Source organism: Uloborus diversus, chromosome 2 (assembly GCF_026930045.1).
Source record: "Uloborus diversus isolate 005 chromosome 2, Udiv.v.3.1, whole genome shotgun sequence".
Lineage (NCBI taxonomy): Eukaryota > Metazoa > Arthropoda > Arachnida > Araneae > Uloboridae > Uloborus > Uloborus diversus.
In genome coordinates this window covers 167990439-168015366 of record NC_072732.1, presented here as the reverse complement: position 1 = coordinate 168015366, position 24928 = coordinate 167990439, and the positions used below count along the sequence as shown (strand labels likewise).

Sequence of the window (24928 nt, the reverse complement as noted above, 5' to 3'; positions counted from 1 at the left end):
TCGGCTTATTTCGGCCCACCCTATTATATATATTAAGTCTGATATCATAATCTAAATCTGAAAGTCCCCTTACTAGTCTAGTTACCCTTCTTTGAGCCCATTCCAATACACAAATATCTTTCCTCAGATAAGGCAACCAAAACTGCACAGTATACTTACTCCAAATGGGGGGTCTTACTAAACTCCTATATAAAGGCAAAAGAACCTTCTTAAAAGAATGAAACTTTTGCAGCTACTGCCCTTTACCTGCCCATGACAGTACCATACTTCATGTATATTATGCGGAAAAAAATAATAAAAAAACCCATTCGCAAATACACTACATCCCTAAAACAAGGGGGAATAGCCCCTCTTGACATCCTTTAAGGACTGTCCTGTCTTCCCTATTTACGACCTCTCTTTCCCTTCTTCATTCACTTTTTATATTTTACTAAGTCATGGTTATTGCTAGTTTCGTTTAACATCCCTTGAACCCGGAATTGAACTGATTAACTGCTGATTGTAAGTTGATAAAATATAGTAGATAACGTTTCTGCTGATGCCGATACGAAACATTTATGATATTAAAAAAGAAGCTAAAACACAGCGGAAATCACAAAGGGTTTTTTTTTTTTTTTTTGTTTCAAAGCAAGTCGGATGTATTTAGATCATATGCGGAAAATAAATTCGGTACATTGCAGTATTTTGATGAAACCTTTGTGAAGGTAAGATATTTTATTTTCGGTTTACATATAGAGGGGGAAAAAATTTCTGATTTTATTTCGTTAATAATCAATTTATGCAATTTATAATTGAGGCAGAAAGAAGCAAAGGGGTAAATGGAATTTTTTTAAAGTTTTGAGCAAAACACTTGGAAAGTTCAAGGTATGCTTTTATTGAAAATGTTTTCTGGATCATGCTGTATATTAACACCTGCCAGCGGTACTATTAACATTAATTGCGCCAAAACAGAGTTTCTCCTATCATTTGTATCAGTTATCTCCAAATTTTGAATTTTTGCACTTACACCCTTTAGCTTCTAAGAGTTTCAATAAATTTTCACTATTTTACAATGTTGTATAGTCCGACAAAGTGAATTGAGACAGCTTGACACCAAGGCAAAATTTTAGTTTTTCTTTCTACTTTTTGATAATGGAACAAATGCAATTCTTCGCTTTTTTCTGCTTATTTATAATTTAAAGTGAATCATTATGGATAATGAACATCCCCAACAAATCATGGTTTCGAAACCTGTTTGATCCTGAGAAATCAATGTTATTCTGAATTGTTTTACAAAACCTGAACCATCGCTAGTATCCTTCAATATCATTCATGAGTTATCCATTATAAAATTTCAATAGACATTATAATCAATAAATTGCATAACCGCAAAACGAACAAATTTGAAGGAAGAAAAAAATGACGAAATAATTCTATATGTCTATTACTCGTTTTACTGCTGATATGAGGCAATGAGAAGCAATTGGAAGTCACGAAGTCATGGAGTAAATTACGTTCTAAGTTCAAACCCTACAGTGGTAGTCAAAATTATAAGGGCAAAAGAAAAATTCCTCAAATCTTGGCTGCATTTGGTCGGAAAGTTATGTAAATTTTATAACTGTAAATAAATGGTTAAAATATTTTTTTGTTACTTTTATTGGAAATATAATTAATAAAAAATAGGAATTTTGTATTCATAGAATGACATTTGAATTTAGACATCCCTGTTGCATGAACAAAATTAAGACCTTTAGATTTGTGTATTCTAAAAAGCAAAATTTTTCTTGTTTTTTGTTCTGCACACTTCTCTACATAACGATACATAAATGCTTATTAAGCGACTGGGGATGTCACATTCTATTTTTCCGGTCATGTTGTTAGGTACTATAATTGAAGAATTTAAGAAAAGGAAAGTGGTTGCTTGAAAAACTTCACGACTTACTGTACGTCAAATAGCAACAAATCTGAATGCATAGAGATTGGACATTTAGAGCTTTCTCAATAATCTTGGCAAATAAAGACCACAAAGACGAGCAGGTTGGCAATCTTCTGTTTTTGTACGTGTGAAACTCATGATTATAATACGAGCTTGCTCCAAAAAAAAAAAAAAAAATATCAGGAAATATTTGATGGGAATTCAAGTTACGATGCAGTTCTCGAATTTTTCAACATCTTATACAAAAAGAGAAAAATTTTCATGATGTGAAACTAATGTCACGACCGACTTCTTAAAAAAGTTCATAAGAGACCAAGAGTTGAGCGTGCCAAAAATGCGTTGTTATCGGTAAAAAATGGATTAATGTAATCTTTTCTGATGAGAAAAGGTTAAATTAGGATGGGCTAAATGGTTTTTGCTACTTCTGGTACGATCTCCATGAGGGGGGAAGGGGAATTTCAAAGTGCACATTTGGAAGCGGCTCAGTAATGGGCTGAGGAAGTTTCGCAGCGGACGGAAAACGTACCAATATTTTTTATGCAGGGCGGAATGAATTCTGAGAGTAATGTTGTTGTACTGAGGAATATTTTTGAACCAAAAGCATTGTTAATTATGAGTTTAAATGATTTGTTCCAGCAGGATAATGCCTAATGATATGTTTCTGAAACCTCAAAATCATTGCTTGATTCTTATTTCGTGAAATTATTGTACTGGCCGGTTAAAAGGCTCGGTCTAAGTTTAATGGAAACTTTGTGAGGGATCGTGGCACTCGAAATATGAAAAAAATGGTAGTTAATATCGAAACAGGCAAAAACGCATTTCCACCGTCGAAAAAGACAGGATAAAAATTTCCAAGAACCGTTCTTCAATTTCCATGGTATCAAGCCTAATAAAAGTGGTTGAAAGAAAGGGGGAATGTTATTGATTACTAGGGTTTTTCAGGGAAAAACCGCTCGTTGTCCTTACAATTTTGTCCAGTTTTTTAACAATGAAATTTTTTTATTAATCACGGAAAACATTTCTGTTTTGTATTTTCAAATGTTCTGCGTTCTACAATGATTTCGAGTTTAAAAAGGCATGTGGTGTGTAAATTTTACTGATTTCTTTCCTTTTTTTCTGTGAAACTTTCTACTTTCCTAATAATTCTGATCACCAGTGCATATAGGTTTTCTCTGAAAAGTTTTTTTTTTTTTAATTATGCTGTATTGCAGCCACTACCAGGGTTAATATTATTATGTCTTGCATCAAAGCAAATGAGAGTTTCTCCTATCATTTGTACTAGTTTTCTGCACATTTTAATTTTGGAATTTAGGCTCTTTGCTTTTAGGCCTTCAAATGCAGTTATATTGTTAGACATGTATGATTTTTATTTTTTTAATTTCACTGCTTCGGAGCTCAAGCACCCCCCCCCCTCTTCAACTTTGCATAATATTGGACATTCAGTACTTCAAATAAGTATGTTATGAATAAAGAAGTGTTAAACAGACAAAAATGCAGTTGAATAACATTTCTGGAAACAAATTCGTTTTATAGTTAATTTTTCTTTTATTTTTTGAGAAAATAAAATACATGTAGTTTGAAAAGTCATTTTGGATTTAAAAAAATAAATAAATAAACGAACGGTGTACTCTTCAAATAATATTACATAACAAATAAATTGCCCACCTATGCACATGATATTTTGAAACTGATTGTGGTTTTTATTTCTCTCTATGTTTCAGAAACTGAAAATGCTTCAAACTTCTCCTTTGAGAATATTATCAGGTGAATGCAAGCTTCTCAATGGACTCCTTCGCCAAATAGACTGTTATAAGAGACCTTCTTCCACAGCCAATGTTCCAAGTCAACAAAACAATGAATTGGCTTCTGCTAAACCTTTCGAAGAAATTCCACATCTTCCTATACTTCCCGTAATAGGGACAGCATGGGCATACATGCCAATAATAGGTAAACTACGTCTCAATATTTGAGACGTATTATCAAGAATCATGCATGCACTTTGCTTACAATATGAGTAATATTTTACAACTCTACTACATCAATGTACTAATGTATGATGACGTATAATGCATCTAAAATTTATAGTGTCTCTAATGTCAATCATGTGAAAAATTAATTTTACCACCAGTGTATAAAAATTTACGTTCGGATAAAAGCAAAAAAGGTATGGTAACTTTAAGGATATAATGGTTTTTTATGTACTCAGTTTAACTTATTGTACCCTCTAGTATAGCGTTAATTTGCTTCTAAAGAGAGGTAGAGTCATAACAGTCCTTACAGTCTACCACAATTGGATTGATGATATGATGAAAAACCAAGGATTCTGAGAAGAGAGTTCTCTTACCTTTTTCTTCTTCTCGGCGGTGCTTAATTGTACAGTTACAGAAATCACAAGTAAGAGGTAAGTGTGTATTATCTAGGCATCCAAGCAATCAAGGATACAAAAAAGGGCTGGGGGGACTATTGCCCCTTATAAAGGTCAGATAAAGGCTTGAAAATTGTCGAGATTGAACAAGCGAAAAGACAATTTTACTTGCTTTTCGTTGTTGTTAGAGAAAGAGAAGCTCAGCAACTCCCCCCCCCCCCTCCTCCGAAACCTTTTCGTAAAAAAGTTGTTTCCTTTAATCAAAAGTACTACTTTTAACTGAAATTAATAGAAATGCAAAAAAAAAAGGAAAGAAAAGAAAAAAAAAGACAAATTAGCGAGGAAAAAAAACTTATTTTTCCAACGCTTAATTTGAAATTATTTTTATTTTAAATGTCCGAGTTTGAAAATAAGGCATAGTCTTTATGACGTCACAAATGATGTACTTTGGCGCATCTGTGTACCGTGTTTCCAAATTATGATAATCAAGAAGTGAATTAAATATTGCGCGCTACGCTTGCTATCAACCACATCGTTGCCAACACAAGTGAGTAAAGAAGCGAATTAAAATTCGTAGTCAGTGAATGGCATCATTGAATGGCATTTCATCATTTGTGATGTCATCGGCAGAAGCGTAAACAATGAAAGCGCACCGATTAAAATATTTTTTTTTAAATATTAAACTTGGTCAAATTATTTTTTAAATGGTCAGATCCTATGTTTTTAAGCATGCTCTTTCAGAAAAAAAATACTTTAAAAATTCCGGAAACGACCCCATTGAAGTCCTAAAACGGATAAGTTTCCGAATTGTGGTCCTAAAACGAAATTGTCGTAAAATATGCACACCATCGGAAGAGAAAGGAATAGGGTTCGGTACTTCAGTACTGGAATTCACAATATGTGGTAAGGGGTAAGTTCAAAAAAATCAATCGCTCTCCTCTTGAAAAATTTCTGGACCTTGGTGTGTCTGCTTCTCTAGACTACAATATGTTACACTTTTGCAATGACTTTCATTTCTAATTTCACTCAAAAGCACTTAAGATACATTTTTTTATCTCAAGAGTGCAATAATTCGAAAACATATTGCTGCTGTAAAAATATTGTAGGGGAGAAGGCATGTGAGCACGGAGCACATGTGAACATGGTGTGTTTTACTAGGATAACGTCAAGCAAAAAAAAAAAAAAAAATCTCGAGTAATGGCAGCACCAGCCACTCTTCTTAGCCAAACTTTCAGAAGAAGGAGCCCGTTTATATTCCTGTGATGACGGCTTCTTTGTTTTAGCAGATGCTGGTGTACTTTTATCACTGTCTTCGTCGTGTAAAAACATATTTCAAACTAATAAGCTAAATTTAATTATTCCAAGCCATTATATGAACATTCACGTAAATCCATGCCGCTGTTTAAATTTTGTAATTAAATTAAAAATTCTTTATTTTTGAAAATTAGTTCTAAGGTAGATGACGGGGCAACTTGGAAACACAACATGTAGGGGCACATTTGAACAGTTCCCATATTTTCTGCGCAATATAAATATTAGTGTAGGCTTATTTTGCGTGTTAAAAGAAATGTAAGGATTTATATTTATGATTTTGCAGCAATCAGTTTGTAAATTTATTGTAAATTATTATTACATAATTATTAATTATCTATTTATTTTATTTTTTAAATTCTTCAGTTACTAAATAGTTGGACAAAAATTAAGTAGTATATAATATTTGCAGGGAAAATAGAGACAAAATATTTTCCTTAAATTAAAAACTGAAATTTAGAATATTTTTAAACCCCATCATTATAGGCTATATGAAGCTTAAACGCACTATATAACAAGAATGAACTTTACATAATAAAATACTCTTTGCATTGTTTAGTCTTATAAGATTTTTTCTAGTCGATCCAGTGATTAGAACATGCTATGAAACTTTAAAATTTGACTGTGAGCAGAGTTATTTAATTGGGAGAAAATATTTTCTTAATGAAAATTACTGTACAATTCAAACTGACACAGTGTTGCTTGCAAACCCTTGAATGTAATTGGTATATATGTATATGCTTCATTATAACGAGTTTTGCGTTAAAATATGATGCTCGTCCTGCATTTTTTAATCGTGTTCACATGTGCCCCAAGCATGTTCACATGTACCCTCCTATAGGGGCACATGTGAACAATTGAAGACATTTTTTAAAAATTCCATAAAGTAAGAAAATATTTTTTCAAAAATCTGAAAAAAAAATCGATGGCACAAAGAAAAGACTATTCAATCATGGGGATCTCTTTTCTGTGAGAAATTGGCAATATTTTTTGAGAAATTAAGAAAGGAAAAAAAATGTTCACATGTGCCCCTTTTCCCCTACCTAGTTATGGATAAAGGAAGAGGATATATTGCCACCTCCAAGCAACAGTACGATCTTACTGTTGTTTCTTTGGATTAGGCGTCTAACAGTTGCTCTTAGTCGACGATATGGCGTGTTTCTTCATCATAAGATAAACTCCTCTTTAGATTACGATTATATTTCTCTTTAATAATGCCATACAAAACTCACATATACTTATATTTTTCTTTTTCAGGACTTTATAAAACGAGCCGTCTCCACGAGGCAGCAAGGGACAAGAGGAAAAAATTTGGGGACATGCATCGAGAGAAGTTCGGGCCTCTGCACATGGTTGCGTCTTTCCGCGCGGAGGACATGGAAATCCTTTCCAAACACGAAGGACCCTATCCTAACAGAGGATTCCTCTCAACCATTCAAGCATATCGAGAATCAAGAAAGCAGTGGTACACTACAACGGGACTTATGGTTTTGTGAGTTTGTTTCTTAAGTCCACGAAAAACAGATTAAAAATATTATTGAAATAAATTTCATAACCGGGCCCAGTTGACTCTTGAAAAAAAAGGGTGCTGCGAGCTAATTGAGCATCAACTGTTCACAAAAGAAACTGCTAGAACGCAAGCGTTTATTATGCTCGAAATTGGCTAGTATTGTGCTTGTGATTTTGGAGAACCGCTTACAGTTCGTCCAAGATTTTTGGCGATTTTTCAGTATGAAGTCATTAATTTGTAATCCATAGCTTAGTTTTGAAAACTGGTAGATCTGAAAAAATCCGTTTTGCTCCCGTAATGAGCAAAACTTTTATTTCACCAGATATTGCTTTCTGTTGGAATTTTAATTGCAAAATTTGAATTAAAAAAAAAATCTAAACCAGAGACGGCAAGTAGGATTTTATCAAAGAGTCAGAACTAAAGTGAATTGAAATGAAGTTTTAGTTTTTTTTTTCCCTCGAGTTATGAATTTACATGTAGTACTGCCGTGTGCAGGTAAAGGGCAGTAACTGCAAATTTTTCATTTTTCTTTCTTTCTTTCTTTTTTTTTTTTTTTTTTTTTTTTTTTTGCATTTTCGTTATCTATTGTACGTTATTTGTATTGTACAAGCTCGGTTATTCGGTGTCCGCAGTAAAAAAGGCTCGAAAAAGACGTCTAATTCCAACATGTCTGTATCGTTAGTATTGAATCCAAAACGTGTTTCTTCAAATATCTCGAAAACTCATTTCCGCAGATGCTGCCGTTTACCTGCACACGGCAGTGTACCTTTTCCCACACATTTTTTATTCGTAATAAATAGTAAAATTTAGAAATAGAAATAAAATTTCATATTTATCTAATTAAAATTGTTGTAAAAGTAGCAAATTTTAACAATAGTTGTAGTTAAGATAAAATTTTTCATTGATTTATTCGAAGTGCTTTTCTACACGCTTATTCGCAAGATATCTTACATCGCTTATTCGCAAGGTTCGTATGTTGTGATTACGAGGTATAAGGTACTTATAATTCAGCAGTTCCTAATACTTCGTAATCACAACATACTGTAACCATTTTGCCACCAAATTTTGTTAGGTACCAATAACCATTTATAATTAGAAGATTTCTTTTTGGACTTAATGATTTCAATAAACATGTGCTTACAATATTTCTGTACTTTAGACAAGGTAAGGAATGGCATGACCTACGTTCCAAGACACAAAAGCATTTGCTGAAACCGAAAGCAATCGAGTACTATTTGGTCCCCATGCAAGAAGTAGCTAAAGATCTGGTGAATAAAATCTATTTATCAAGAGATTCCAATAAAGAAGTACCGAATTTTCTTGATGAACTGTACAAATGGTCTCTTGAATGTAAGTTGAGCTATTTTCTAACAGCACATGTTTTTCTAACAATTCTCAATCTCAATATTTATGTTTAAAAAGCTTTTAATAATTAACAATTCGTACTTTCACTTCATTCTGAGTAATGTTACATTAGTCATTGAAACCAAATACATCATTGAATATCATACACAAAATTCTCAAAACTGATGAAACGCACCATTGAAAAAACTTAAAATTAGTTTCCGTTATATTTTTCTCTCTCTCTCTCTCTCTCCCTCTGATATTTTCTCTCTCTCCTCCTCTGATACCCCCTCTCTCTCTCTCTCTGATACTCTCTCTTCCTTCGCTACTCTCGCTTTCTCTCCCTCTGATATTCTCTCTCTCTCTCTCTCCCTCTGATACTCTCTCTCTCTCCCTGATACTCTCTCTTCCTATCGAACACAGATCGAAAACAACAAATACAATAAAACAAATTTATTCTTTGAGTCAGTGCCATCTTTTGTGTCCAGTAGTAATTTAATTTAAATATATATATATATATATATATATATATATATATATATATATATATACATATATATATATATATATATATATATATATATATATATATATATATATATATATATATATATATATATATATATATATATATATATATATATATAGCTTAAAATCTGTACAGAGCATAAAACTTCTTTACTAAATACATGAAGAACGAACATACGTGATTTATCATTTTGATAGAATAGGGATTATCTTATCCAGTAGACCATAGACATCAGTACCAAGCTCATTAAATTTGTAATGACTAAGCTCAAACTAAGCTCGTGTAACCAGCAGTTTTTTGGGGTATGGCTCTTCGAAAATAGGATAATTTTTCCCCCAAAAATTAAAAATTCAAATGTTTATCTTGCTTGGATCATACCAATATAACAATCATTAAAAAAAAAAAAAAAACATTGGTCATTCAGCTGTAGTACATACTATCTTTAACTTATAATGCAATATAAAATCTTTAGCGTTTTTGAAGTTGAAAAAAAAATAATAGGAAAATTATTATTATTTTTCTTTTTAAAGAAATGAGCCAGCATACTTCTCTGATATTTGACGAAATAAAAACATATATAATATAAAAAATGGTATAAAAAGGAGGGAAACTCCTTACATATGTTTGTTTTATTTTTAAAAAAATTACAAATCAATTATGAACAATATTTTTGTTCGTGATTCAATATATAGTGATGGTAGTACTCCAGAGTTGAGGGCAGGTTGTGTTTGATCTGTTTCCTCCTGCTGCTCGTCTAAAGAACCTCGAAGGTGGTTCTTAAAAAGAGAATCGTCAGAATTGTCTTCAGAGAGATTGGAAGCAGGCAAAAATACTGTTTTTCTACTTTTTATGAGCAAAGTAAAAATTTGAATAATATCTCTCGTATGGAAATCAGGAAAAACTACAAACATTTCATTTGAAATGCGGAGCGATGTAAATAAAGGCTAAAAATCGTACTTCACATACAAATGCTAAAGTGTGTAAGTGAATAATATTGAAACCATTTAAAGTATAATTGAGGTAAATTCATTTTTTTTTCTAATACCTGTCAATACTTTAACGCATTTCATGTCTCTTACAAACAGCTATTGCCTTTGTGGGCTTAGACACAAGACTAGGTTGCTTAGAAATGGAGTTACCAGCAGATTCTGAGGGACGGAAAATGATTGATTCTGTTCAAACACAGTTCGCACTTTTGATTGAACTAGAAGGTTTTGCCGGAAAAATAACTTTTTGGAAATTCTTTCCAACTCCAAAATGGCGTAAATTTACAAAAGCTTCTGATGTTTTCACTGAGTAAGTCAGATTAAATACATTTATCATGTTTTAATAAATTCAAGTAGAAATGATAATGCGTGTATATTACTTTATTTCAATTATATGCTAATAACAGTATCTTTAAACTATAATTATAATAAGTAATCCAGTAACCGATTTACAAGATATTATCCATGCTAAAAAATCTAGTCTGATACATTAGTGCTAGTTGATGTTATTAATTAGTGTTGAATTCCTCCTTCAGCGGTTTTTTTTTTTTTTCTTTCTAGCAAAAGATATTTTTTTAACAATAACTTGAAGTTAATGCATCTATTTTTGCTGTTATACAAACTAATAATCTAAAACAAATAATTGTTCATTTATCCATTTTTCATTGCATTATTTTCTTTACTCTTGCATACTTTTTACTTCCTTTTACAAAAAAAGGAAGTATTGTATTCGCGAAAAAATTTTCACTCAAAAATCGGCCTTATTTCCATTTTTCTCACCCCCGAATGAATGTTGAGTTTTTTTTTTCTTTTTTTTTCGACCCGACCACACGTGGATATATGCCTAGAAACCTACAGACACCCAAAATATCCATTTTGACGACCCCCGATTTAATTACAACGAATTTTCTCGTGACGCCTGTATGCACGTATGTATGTGCGTATGTGTGTATGTGAGTATGTATCTCACATAACTAGAAAGTTGAAATTTGGTATGAAGTCTCCTAGTGGGGCCTAGTTGTGCACCTTCGGTTTCGGTTGCATTCGTATGTTCCTAAGGGGGTCTTTTGCTCCTTTTTGGGGGGAAAACATTGTTAATTTCGATTTAAACTGAAGTGGTATTATAATTTGTCGGACACTTGGCGATGTATCGCCAGTCTTTTGGTCGCCAAGTTTTGTCGCCAACTTGGTGACAAATTTGGCGATTTTTTTTTTAATTTCTGAATTTGGTTTCAATTTGGCCACTCTTGGTGATATTTAGAGAGTAAACAATTGAATCACATTAAAATTGCCAATAATGGGGAAATGACATTAAATTGGAGTAAAAGGAAGTCATGTGATGCACACATCAGCTCGTTTCCTTTGAATATAAGTCAGATAATTTCTGGAGTGAACCTTCTTATCACTATGTCCCTTTTCCGATGTGGAATCTCTCAGCAGTGCTGCACATTGCGAAAGAATGACATAGTTAAAAAGTTTAAATTTAATCCCAATAATGAAAAATGTACGAAAATACGCAGTTTTGGATTCACATTTGTACTTTTTACAAAAAATTATGTTTTACCTAAAAACATTAAGACAAAATTGAATCTTTATCTAAACATGCACCATGCACATAAAACAATATTTAGGATACAATTTTGAACTTTTCCCACACTAACCTCCTTCGCAGAGGAATAGAATCTCTCACGTCGTGTCCAATCATCATTTATTTTTGTGATTTTATCTATCTTATACAGTACACAAATCACAAACGAATTTATTAATTTTATTTTACATATTTTGTGTTAATAATAGGATAATTTATTAATCTAATTAAAAACATTTCTAGAATTGCTTTCAAGTACATAAATCGTGCTTTAGATCAGTTAAAGAAGAACGAAGTTAGTGAAGAAAAGCAATTGACTTTGCTTCAAGCAATGCTGACCACAAAAGGTTTGGATGCATCTCGAGTGATGGTCACAGTAGCAGATATGCTTTTCGCGGGAATCGATACGGTAAGAATTGAACAATAAATATTCGTTTGCAAACATTGCAATGCACAACTTTTTTACAGCCCATACTTTCAAACTCGTTCCAATGTTTTTTCCCTTTTTATTTCCTTTTACAAAAAAGGGAGTATTGCATTCGCGAAAAAAAATTTCACTTAAAAATCGACCTTAATTTTCATTTTATTCACCCTCGAATGAATGTCGAGTTTTTTTTTTTTTTTTTTTTTTTTTTTTTTTTTGACTCAATCACACGTAGATAAGTGCCTAAGAACGTACAGGCACGCGAAATATCTATTTTGGCGATTCCCGAGTTAAATACAACGAGTTTTTTCGTGACGTCTGTATGTACGAACGTGCGGATATGCATATGTGTGTATGTATGTCGCATAACTCAAGAACGGTATGTCCTAGAAAGTTGAAATTTGGTACGTAGACTACTAGTGGAGTCTAGTTGTGCACCTCCCTTTTTGGTTGCAGTCGGATGCTCCAAAGGGATTTTTTTTTGTCCCTTTCGGGGGGGGGGGGAATCATTGTTAATTTCGATGTAAACTCAAGTGGTGTTGTAATTTGGCGGACACTTGGCGATATATCGCCATGTTGGTCACCAAGTTTTGTAGGCGACAAATTTGGTGGGGATTTTTTTTAATTTGATTTAAATTTGGCCATTGTTGGTGATTTTTAGAGAGTAAACTATTGAATCACATAAAAATTGCCAGTAATGGGGAAATGGTATTAAAATGGAGTAAAAGAAAGTTATGTGATGCACACATCGGCTCGTTTTTGTTTTTTTTCTTCCGAACATGCCCATAGAACGATAACTTAGGGTAAGTTTTGTGTTTTGTTTATCACCATTATTAGACCTTAAAGCTTAAAGAGTTGAAAATCTATGGTTTAATTTATATATTTACTAACGAAATTACGTCATTTCCGTTTCGAACTTGCATTTACCCATTTATGAGTTAGCTACAGGGGTTCCCAAACTGGGTACCGCAGAAAGAGGCAAAGAGTGCCGTGAAGTGTCAGTGGTAACAGGGTGCACACCGGGTGATCATCATTTAAGTTACGATTTCAATACGTTCTTACCGTTAAAATTATTTTTAGAATGAATTCATATTTCACCAGAATAATCGTGAGGCAATGGAATTTTGTTTGGCGAAGGAAAAAAAAAAGTATTTTTACGGCTAAGTTTTAAATTTTATTTTGCGATTTATCTCGTATACATATTATCTCGTATATTTCTATTTTTATTTCGCAGACTGCTCATACTGTTGGCTTTCTCTTGTATCACTTGGCAAAGAATCCAGACAAGCAAGAACGGCTCTACCAAGAAGTGATGAGTGTGCTACCAAGTGAGGAGCAGAAAATGACGCCTAAGACATTTGCTGAAATGCGATATTTAAAGTGTTGTATGAAAGAATCACAAAGGTTTTTGCTTTAATAATATTTTTAGCGATAAATTTTCATTTAAAGAGAATAGAAGTAAAAGTTGAAATTTAATCATTGTTCATGAAATCCGAATTTCTACTCATAAAGTATAGAATCAAACAAAACGCTTTGCTTATACGGAGAAAAATTTCAAAAACATAGGTATAATCATATTACTAAAATTTCATTGCTTAAAAGAACAAAAAACAAAACAAAACAAAAAAAAAAAAAAAACGACTGAAACGATTTTGCTGTTGTTGTTGTGACTGAATTCAATCGAGAAACAGAGCACTCGAGTTACGGCAGGCAAGTAGAGCTTCCCTTTTGATGAGCCCCATTCGAGTGAAGTCTGACTTTACACAGACAAAGAGCGATAGACGGAGGACCCGTCGATCGACATTTCGGCATTTTAGATCAAGAGCAGGGACGGAACATTCCTTGAATCAGTACTAAAAGGCATTCATTTGACGAGTTTTCAAGTAACTCAGTTACTATTTTCACACGCAGGTTTCGATACTGGTCCTCAATGGACCAGTATCGAACCCGTGACTCTTTGGTCACGAGCTCTATACCTAGCTTAACCGTTCGTGAAACCTTGAACCGAAGTAGGACTTAAAAACTTAAGTCAATACACACAAGCTGTTTTGGTCCCTTCTTAAGAAGCACCACACATAGTTTTATTTTATTTATAATTTCTACATTAGATATTAATCATTTTTCCAAGAGAACAATATCAGTTCAAGGGGAAACAATCTACTCTTATAAATAATTTTATTTTAGCACAAAACGAGACAAAGCAGGCGATTTTTTTTAAAGTCTTGTTATCTTTATTTTTAGATTGCATCCGGTTGTGGGAGGATCAGTGAGAGTTCTGGATCATGACGTAGTTATGAATGGATACAGAATTCCTGCTGGGGTAAATTAAACGTTATTTGTTTGTTTACGTATGAATTTCCATTTTAATTTTCTGATGCTTTCAGACAATGATATAGTTAACTACATTATGATGTTTTATCTTTCTGTTTATGTACACTCTGTAACAAAAAAACGACGTAACAAGAAAAGCTTTCAGAACGAAGCGAAATTTTCGCATACATGAAGGCAACATTGATATAAGAAAGTCATTACAAAATCAAGGATCATTTCGGGGAAAAGATCTGCTAAAATCTCAAATGGATGGAGGTTTTAGTTACTTGTTTATCCACCTCTAGCTTGAATGCACGAGACTATACAGGCAAGCATTCAGACGCAGAAATATCTTAGGATGTCCTACGTCATCTAGTTCCGCATTCATTGCAAAGGTACGATTAATTTGATCAAACTCGTCACTCATACCGCCCAATATATCATTCAGTGTTTACAATTACAAATGCATGGGACATGGGCTTTTGGGCGATGAATGAAAATAATCGCAATTAAAAAGTACTCTACAATCACCACCTCAAAAAATAAATTAATGTTCTTACATTAACTAGTTGGTAACATTTTTTGCACCAAAATAAATAAATCCTTTCTGCATTTGTTTATTAAAATCTACCAAAATCAAGCATTTAATCAAAAGTATGGTTGGATTTAAAAATGATAGTTTTGATTAAAAATGATATAGCCCAGTCAATGAAGGTAAAAAAAAATAGGCTTTGTCGCAACTAATTTAGGGAAAGCTGAATTTTTTCAGGATGTTAACACACCAAGTAAACACTAAAAAAACACAAAGTCCCGACAAGGACGTAGCCAAGGGGGGGGGGGTCCATGGGGTCCGGACCCCCCCCCCCCCCCCTTCCCGAAAGACCACTGTCTGCTTTTTCTCGGTTGTTACACCTCACGACAACAAAAATTTTCCAAAGAGAGAAATTTTATGAAACCCGGTATTTTCCCCTTAAATATTCCCATTTATCGACAATTTTCCCGCGTCCGAGTCAATTCAGAACACGAGAACCTCGTGAAATAACTGCGGGTTCCGAGTTGCCGCCGGTCTTTTCCTGTGTCGCGAAGAATCCGTCCGAAAACGATGAATTTCCAATTCAACCCAACTGGGTTGTGAACTTGAAATTCGGCCCCTCTCCCTCAGCCCACCAAATTGCCATCGGCAAAGTAATTGAAAACAAACATTCCCCAGTCTCATTGGGGTGGTTTTCTTTCTTTCTTCTTTTCGTTTTGACTCTTTTCCCGTTTGGACTTGATTTCCTAGACACATGCTGCACGAAGGACAGCCAGAGTGAGGTGCATCCCTGGTGAATTAGTAATTGAAATTCCTATTATTTTCTGTTTTAACACACAGTTTTTTTCTACCACGCGTTTATAGGAAACATATCTTGAACAAAATTGTAATCAGAAGAAAATTAAGTGTACATAAACTAGGTAAGTTGTAGTGTTTCCTTTTAAAGTTTTCTTAACCATACGAGCAATTTATGTGTTAATATGTTTTCCCATATAAAAACTAAGTTCCGACAGCAACGAAAAAAAAATTCTACACATTTCGTGTGATTGAGGATGAACTTTATATTTTTGGGATGATTTATTTCAGATTCATTTTATATTTTGATTAATAATCTTATTTAAACTTTTAGTTTATTTTTAACAATAATAGATTACTTATCTCCCCGGAAGCTTACAACTTTTAAACTGTAATCCTGAAAATTTCGTTTTTTTTTTTTTTTTTTTTTTTTTTTTTTTTTTTTTTGAACATAAGTGAATAAATAAATTTGAAGTTGATGCAACGAAATTACTTTTCGCTGTATCAAAATTTTATGAAGCGAAGAATGAAATTGAAAATTACTTGAATATTTTACTGTAATCAGTTTATGAAATTGCAAGTTCGGCCATATTAACACATGTAATTTAAAAGTAATTATTAGAAATTCGTACTTTTAAATCTTACTGAAATGTGAGTCTATGGTCCCAAGAGAAGAGCAGCTATTCATTTTTAACCGAAGAAACAAATCTTTCTTCGATGTTGTTCCGTTTTTCAAGAAAAGAATATTTGTATTTGTTTCATTGGAATAAATTTTCTGATTAGTATTTACCGCCTTTTTACTGAGGAATTATTTAATAAGCGTCTATGCATCCATCATTAGTAAATTGCGAAGGTAGCATTAAACGTAACAAAAAACGGACATGTGCATTTAACTATAAAATTACTAGGTGAAAGTTTCTGCTATTTACTACGCATATAATTAAAAAAAGGTCAATGCGAGGTACATTTTCTTGTGTTTTTCACATCTATATTAGATTTTTTTTTTAACTCTTAATTTCTTCAAGTTAAAATTATTTGCTATTTCTTGCAATAGAATATCTTTTACTAACATCACATAAAAGAAAGAAAAAAAAAGTCAATACCTACGTTATAAAATATGATATGCTTTCGAGAATACATGATTACAAAATCGCTCCTAGAATGGAAGTTATACCAATTTGAAAATGAAAGAATCAAAAGTGTTATTATTGTTAGATGAATTTTGGAAGGTAGATTTAAATCATTACTGGATTTTTAACCACAATCATTCTAAGATTTTTTTTACAAAAGATTATCTTTAGGCAGATGACTGTTGAGGGCAACATCAGATGACTGTTGAGAAAAAAATTACAAACTGAGGCTATAAGAAACCTATAAGTTTTGATTCCAAAAATTGGCTAGCTTTATGCATATTACATATTGTTTAAAATGTATCTAATTTAATGCTACTGTATTATCGCAATCGCAAACGGGACGAAGATTACCTTAATGATCAAAATTTGACGTTTGACTCCAAATCATGGAATTTTCGAGTCGAACACTTGCTTACTGCTAATAAAGACAGTAAAGTAACCAAGTTATAATCAAATATTGACACGACAATTCGTAATAGAGTATATTGCCATTTTCCCTGTAGTTGTTTACAATTATATTTTTAATTTGAAAAAGACTGATTTGTACAGAAGTTTTTTTTGTATTGGCAGAATAAACTGAACTCGTGTTTGGTTGTGAGATAGATGGGTGCGATGCCTCCTCTTGATCTTTTAAATGAAACATCAAATTGAAAACATCAGAGGAAAATCGCCAATAATGTTTAAATCATTCATGACCTTATAAAAAACATTTTTAAAAAGCAATCATTTGCATTTTTTCCAAAATGTTGTTAAAATAAAAATACATAGATGCTTAATTTCATTCACCATACATTCCACTACTCGACAGGTAAAAGATCTCTCAAGTATTCGTTTGGCTTGACAAAATTACATCCCTAGTGCAGTTTCGCACCGAAGAGAGCTCAAGTGTTTCATCTGGTGGAAACTCGGCATCGAAATTTCCTGTGCAGTCACATCCGCGCCTTAATGGTAGCATTTGAAAGACTAGATGTCATATCGGTGGTTCGCACTAGGTCCGAAAAGGCTAAAGCCTCTAACGAAGCCCCATTAGAAAGAAAAAAAAAATACCATAACGGATCCTAAGATAGCTTATTTTACCAATTCGTTTTGCAAAAAAATAATAATAACGATTAAAAAAAACGGCAATACGCATTTTTTTTTTTAAATGATTGCAACAAAGGAAGTCTCCATCCACCAAAGAGTTAATAGTTTGTTCAAGTTTTTAAATGATGGTTAGAAATGATAATTAGAAAACGGATAAAATTAGAAACTTCATTCAATTTCGTATAATCAAAAGAATGTTATAAAGTAGATAAATAAAGAACTAAATAACAAATAAATACCTTTGTGCTGAAACTTGGATTACTGATTATTTGAAATAAAGAACTAGTTCAAGCTTTTTAAATGAAACCTTGCTAATATTTTCGTCGAGAGGGTGGTTGAATTTTGCGAGAAATTTTGTTCAAATTGGACAGGGTGGCGGAATTACGTTATATTGCATTCATAATTATACATTCGACTCGATAGATATAGATTTCTTTATTTTTTTCAAATAAAATGACTTGTACATATTTTGTTGAAATATATTACAAAGCTTTAATATTTTATTAAACTATAACCTGCGTTTTCCAAGTAATCCATAGAACAGTTTTCGTTTTCCGATTTTCTTTTATTGTGAACTTTTTATTAATAGGAATTATATCACTCATTTTCAAAGCATCAGAACAGAGGAAGCTTATGTGATGGAATTTTTCTATCCATGTATGAACTCTTAGTATGGGAAAACTTTTAGTTTAATGTTAATTTTATAAACTGACTAATTTTTTTGCCACTTAATGTAAAATTTTTGTTAAATAATTTTTTAATAAATGCTCTATCAATTTCAATTATTTAATTAATTTTAGTTAGTTATCATATTTTAATAATTAGTTTTAATTGGATTTATTTTTTAACGTAAATATGAGCTACTAATTTTGCTTTGGCATGCCTCCTCTTTTGAAGTTCGTGAAACCTTGGACCCCCCCCCCCCCTTAACAAAGTTCTAGCTACGTGCCTGGTCCCGATCCCCACCCCTCTTGCTTTCGTCCCCACCCCCTCCGAAACATTGCAAGAGCTGTAGTATGATTATACGCTTTTCGTGTCGCAACAAATAAAGGGAAAGCTGTTTTTTTTGCAGGATGTTTTTTTTTTTTTTTAGTGTATACTTTAAGCACTAAGTCTGATCCCCACTCCTCTTGCTTCCTCACCCAACCCTTCCGAAACATTGAAAAGAGCAGTACTATGATTATACGCTTTTCGAGTCGCAAAAAATAAGGGGAAAGCTGTTTTTTTTTTTGGCAGGATGTTAGTAAAACTCAAAGTCACGACCCCTTCTTGCTTCCCCCTCTAGTTCCCCCCCCCCCAACCCTTCCGAAACATTGCAAGAGCAGTACTATGATTATACACTTACAACTCAAAAATTAATGATGTTACCGGGGAGTTCATTTTTTTTTTCATTCCTGACAATATTATAAACCAGTGGTGCCTAACCTACGGCACGCGGGACACATCCGACCCGCAAAGCTGATCCGTGCGGCCCGTTGTTTTATAATATTACGGCTCGAAGAGTGCGATTAATGACAATGTTACAAATTAGGAGCCAAATATATAGAAATAGGTTTCTGAAAAACAGGTTGTATTTAACAAAATAAGTATCAAGAAATGATAACAACAGTTATTGATTTGCAATTTTTTTCCTAATCCGTATTTTCCCATTTCATTTAGAAAAGAGTAAAATATTTTGAAATTTTATCTGTGCCCGTGAGAACGATTTTACTTGTATCTGCGGTTCTCGGGAAGAAAATGTTGGGGACCACTCTTACAAACAGATTATATTACATACGCTTTTTATATTGATAGCTTAGTTTCACCATTTTAATAACTTAATCATATACAGAAAACTCACTGCAAAAAGTAACTTCAACAAATTATAGCTTTTTATATATACTTCTTGGGAAGAAATGTTTGGACAAAATTTAAAGGTAATAATGTAATGACAGTCATTTAGTTGAAATGGAGCAGCGATATAATGACGTTCACTTTAAGTTTTACTACCATTGTTCAATTTTTTGTCACCAAAGTTTATAATTCGTTTGGGTCGCCGATAGTCGCCTTCAAAATAATGTCAATGTTTGGCTAACTATTTAAGTCTTGCATTAAATAAATCAGGAATACAGTAAAACCTGTCACACACACACACACACACACACAAGTTGAACAGCCTTGTAAGTTAATCGCCTGTCTAAGTTGACTGCTTATTTCAGGTACAGAATTAGTCCTATATCATATGAATTAACCTCTATAAGTTGACCACCTGTTTAAGCTGACCACTAAAATATAGTCCAACGCAAGTGGTCAACTGTCCCAGGTTTCACTGTAGTATATTTCAACTGATTATTTCCTCGCATCGGATATTATTAACGTTTAATATTACTTTTTTTATTATTTTTTTAGTCTTTTATAAGGGGTCGTCTTCTAATATTTTGTTGGTTTGGTCCGAAAATATTGTTGCAGTACATTCCACTACAGTGTCCACACACTGACGTGCAATCGAATGAAGTTTTACGACAGATACAGTTTGTAACTCATAATGTTTTACAATTGCAAGATATTAGTTGAAAAAGTTGACTTAGAGCAGAGGTAATCGCCATGAGCTTAGGAAGCAGTCTGTTGCTTGAAGTAAATTGACAACCCGACTCTTCAGGGGGAAGTTTAAAACCTAACCAAGTTTGAATCTAATGGTGAACGCTAAAAAAGATGTTGATGAGCGGCATCTGAAGTTGGTGAAAGTTTTGCTAAATCAAAATTTGACTTTAAAGACATTTTTGCTATTACTTGCTTATACATAAAATTTTATTAATACTTGGTTAAGTTTTAAACTTCCAGCTGAAGAATGGGGTTGGGAATATAGTACTTCAAGCAACAGACTGACACCTAAGCCCGTGATAATGACCTCTGCTCCAAATGCACTTCTCCTACTAATAATCTCGCAATTGTAAAATATTGTGTGTTACAAACTGTAACTGTCGTAAAGCTGGGGTCAATATTGCACGTCTATTTGTGGACACTGTAGTGGAATGCACTGTAACAATATTTTTGGACCAAACATTATTCTGTAGACTATCAGCGACACAAACGAACTATAAACTTTTGTAACAAAATATTGCATTTTCGTTGTAACACCTTAAAGTGAACATAATTACATTTATGCTCCATTTCAACTAAATGACTATTGCAGATCATCCATTGCATTATTTTCTATAAGTTTTGTTCAAACATTTCTTCCCAAAACGTAATGATAAAAAGCTCTTTTTGTTGAACTTATTTTTGTAGTGAGCTTTCTGTATGTGATTAAGTTAGTAAGACGGTGAAACTTAGTTATCTACATAAAAAGTGTATGTAACATAATTTGTTTATAACAGTGGTTTCCCATAAGAACCGCAGATCATACTAAAATCGTTCTCGCGGGCTGGAGCACATATAAAATTTCAAAATGTTTTACTCTTTTCTAAATGACATGGGACAATGCAAAAAAGGAAGGAAAGTTGCAAACAAATTTTTCTTATCATTACTTGATGCTTCTTTTGTTAAATGCAACCTGTTTTTCATAAACCAATATCTAAATATTTGGTTCCAAATTTGGAACATTGTCATTAATAGTACTCTTTGAGTTGTAATATTTCACAAAACAGCGGGCCACGTGGATCAGCTTCGCGAGCCGAATGTGGCTCGCGGGCCATAGGTTGGGCACCACTGGTTTCTCATATTGTTAGAAGTGAAATAGAAAAAGAAACTCCTCAGCAACATGATTAATTTTTGAGCTGTAAGCGCATAATCATAGTACTGCTCTTGCAATGTTTTGGAAGGGCTGGGGGGGGGAGAGCTAGAAGGGGGGGTCGCGACTTTGTATTTCTTAGTGTTTAATTTAAGTACTAACATCCTGAAAAGAATCAGCTTTCTCTTAATTAGTTGCTACACGAAAAGTGAATAATCATAGTACTGCGCTTGCAATGTTTCGGAGGGAGTGGGGAGAAAAGCAAGAGGGGTGGGGGTCGGGACTTTGAGTTCTTTTAGTGTATACTTTATGTGCCAACATCCTGCAAAAATTGAGCTTTCCCTAAATTAGTTGCGACACAAAAAACGTATAATCATAGTACTGCTCTTACAATGTTTCGGAGGGGGTGGGGAAAAAAGCAAGAGGGGTGGAGGTCGGGACTTCGTATTTTTTTAGTGTATACTTTATGTGCTAACATCCTGCAAAAATTCAGCTTTCCCTAAATTAATTGCGACACGAAACCTTTATTGACTGGGCTAATAGTTTTGATCATGTATATCTGCTACGTCTCCTATTGAAGTTTTAAAACTGTCTTCTTTTTCCATCTTTTAAAAATGTTGGGAGTACTAAGTGTTATGTGCTGGACCAAGGTGTAAAAAAAAATAGGGCTTCTTTGAAAAAAATAATAAAAATTGATTACAAAAGAAATTTAAATCTGATTCAGATATCTTTTATTTAGGTTGGATATTTTTTAAAAAGATATTTAAAATAGCTGATTTCATCCCGCTCCTTTTTTTTTTTTTTGATGTACAAACCTCCTATGCTGGTGGCTTATTAAAAGTTTAAATTTTTAGGCTGAGTAAGAGAGTATTTGAATAGATTAAAAAACTCAAAGGGGATAAAAACGTATAGACGGAATAAAATGATTACGATAAAAACATAAAAATAAACTGAAGCAAGAAAGGTTGTACTGGCTAATTAAACGGCAGCATTATTAGGATTCAAAATCTAAAAATAATGTCGTCTCCAAAAATTTCAAGGGAGGATTTGTTCCGACGGTGGCCTCCCTACCCCCATATAAGGCTGCGTAAGTTTCTTCGCATCCCCCCCCCCCCTATTCTTAAGATTCCTTTTCGTTTTTCAAAATAATAAAATTACGAATTTTACATCACTGGAATCGAAATTAAATTCACTATTGTTAAATTAAACCTTTTTGTGTAAAGAAATATTTACTAAAAAGTTGGAATCTAGACTGAATGTTTTTCGCCTTTTTTTCGTATATGATGCAATTCTAATCAAAAATAAAACCTGCCATACATGGTGCGATTCTTTTACTAGATTTTACGCGATTCATTCTTTGTAAAATAAAGAAAAAACAGCTCATCCTGATACGTTTTTACTTCCTTTTTTGTAAAAGGAAGTAAAAACGTATTCGCGACGTAAAATTGTATTCGCGAAAAAATTTTCACTCAAAAATCGCCCTTAATTTCCATTTTGCTCACCCCCAAATGAATGTTGAGTTTTTTTTTCGATTCGACCACATGCGGAAAAGTGCCTAAGAATGTATAGACACGCGAAATATCCATTTTGATCATCACCGAGGTAATTACAACGACTTTTCTCGTGACGTCTGTATGTATGTGCGTATGTGTGTATGTGCGTATGTGCGTATGTGCGTATGTATCTCGCATAACTCAAAAATGGTATGTCCTAGAAAGTTGAAATTTGGTACATAGACTCGTAGTGGGGTCTAGTTGTGCACCTCCTATTTTGGTTGCATTCGGGTGTTTCTAAAGGGGTCTTTTGCACCTTTTTGGGGGGAAATCATTGTTAATTTCGATGCAAACTCAAGTGGTGTTATAATTTGGCGGTCACTTGGCGATATATCGCCAGTCTTTTGGTTGCCAAGTTTTGTCGCCAACTTGGCGAAAAATTTGGCGTTTTTTTTTTTTTTTAAATCTGCTTTCAATGTGGCCATTGCTAGTGATATTTAAAGAGTTAGAGAGAGAATCCCATTAAAATTGCAATAATAGGGAAATAGCATTAAATTGGTGTAAAAGGAAGTCATGTGATGCACACATCAGCTCGTTTACTTTCCACGCGCAAATGCAATATAATCCCTGTCAAACCACTTGAACACGCGCGATTTCAAATGTAAAACATACCACTTACATTCCCGCTGGCGGTGGCTCAACAAGTAACTTATAAACCACAATTTGATTCATATGGGACTTTCCAGTAATAAATGATCATCTTGCCTTCATGATTTTGCAATTCTTTTTACTTCCTTTTACACAAAAGGAAGTATTGTATTCGCGAAAAAAATTTCACTCAAAAATCGCCCTTAATTTCCATTTTGCTCACCCCCAAATGAATGTTGAGTTTTTTTTTCGATTCGACCACATGCGGAAAAGTGCCTAAGAATGTATAGACACGCGAAATATCCATTTTGACCATCACCGAGGTAATTACAACGACTTTTCTCGTGACGTCTGTATGTATGTGCGTATGTGTGTATGTGCGTATGTGCGTATGTGCGTATGTATCTCGCATAACTCAAAAATGGTATGTCCTAGAAAGTTGAAATTTGGCACGTAGTGGGGTCTAGTTGTGCACCTCCCCTTTTGGTTGCTTTCGGATGTTCCTAAGGGGGTCTTTTGCACCTTTTTGGGGGGAAATCATTGTTAATATCAATGCAAACTTAAGTGGTGTTATAATTTGGTAAACACTTGGTGACGTATCGCCAAGCTTTTGGTCGCCAAGTGTTTTCGCCAACTTGGCGACGATTTTTTTTTCTTCTAAGAGCGAACATCCGGATCTGATTAGCTATTTGGCCTATAAAAACCCTCCTTAGGGCCCTCTAGTTTCTGGGGCCCTCGAAAATATTAGACTATGTAGAGAATTATACCAAAATATGACTTCGTTTTTTTTTTTACTTCCTTTTACAAAAAAGGAAGTATTGTATTCGCGACAAAATTTTTACTCAAAAATCGACCTTAATTTCCATTTTACTCACTCTTGAATGAATATTGAGATTTTAGTTAAAACGAGTTTTCTCGTGACGTCTGTATGTACGTTAGTATGAATGTGCGTATTTATGTCGCATAACTCAAGAACGGTATGTCCTAGAAAGTTGAAATTTGGTACGGAGACTCCTAGTGGAGTCTAGTTGTGCACCTCCCTTTTTGGTAGCATTCGGGTGTTTCTAAAGGGATCTTTTGACCCTTTTGGGGGGGGGGGGGGAATCATTGCTAATTTCGGTGTAAACTCATGCGGTGTTATAATTTGGTGGACATTTGGCGATATATCGCCTGTCTTCTTCGCCAAAAAACTTGGCGATTTTTTTTTAATTTTTCTATTTGGCCACTGTTGGTGAAAGAGAGGGTAAACTATT

General features: G+C 33.5%; 1 protein-coding gene across 1 annotated transcript in view; it reads left to right on the top strand.

Moving 5' to 3' along the window:
- The window catches only part of LOC129216650 (uncharacterized), an 89342-nt gene that overhangs the window by 46158 nt on the left and 18256 nt on the right, over window positions 1-24928 (top strand). The window contains 8 exon segments of the mRNA XM_054850867.1: window positions 601-704; window positions 3637-3862; window positions 6849-7083; window positions 8261-8451; window positions 10060-10270; window positions 11792-11957; window positions 13207-13376; window positions 14214-14292. Of these exon segments, the coding sequence (XP_054706842.1) occupies window positions 601-704; window positions 3637-3862; window positions 6849-7083; window positions 8261-8451; window positions 10060-10270; window positions 11792-11957; window positions 13207-13376; window positions 14214-14292 (1382 nt within the window).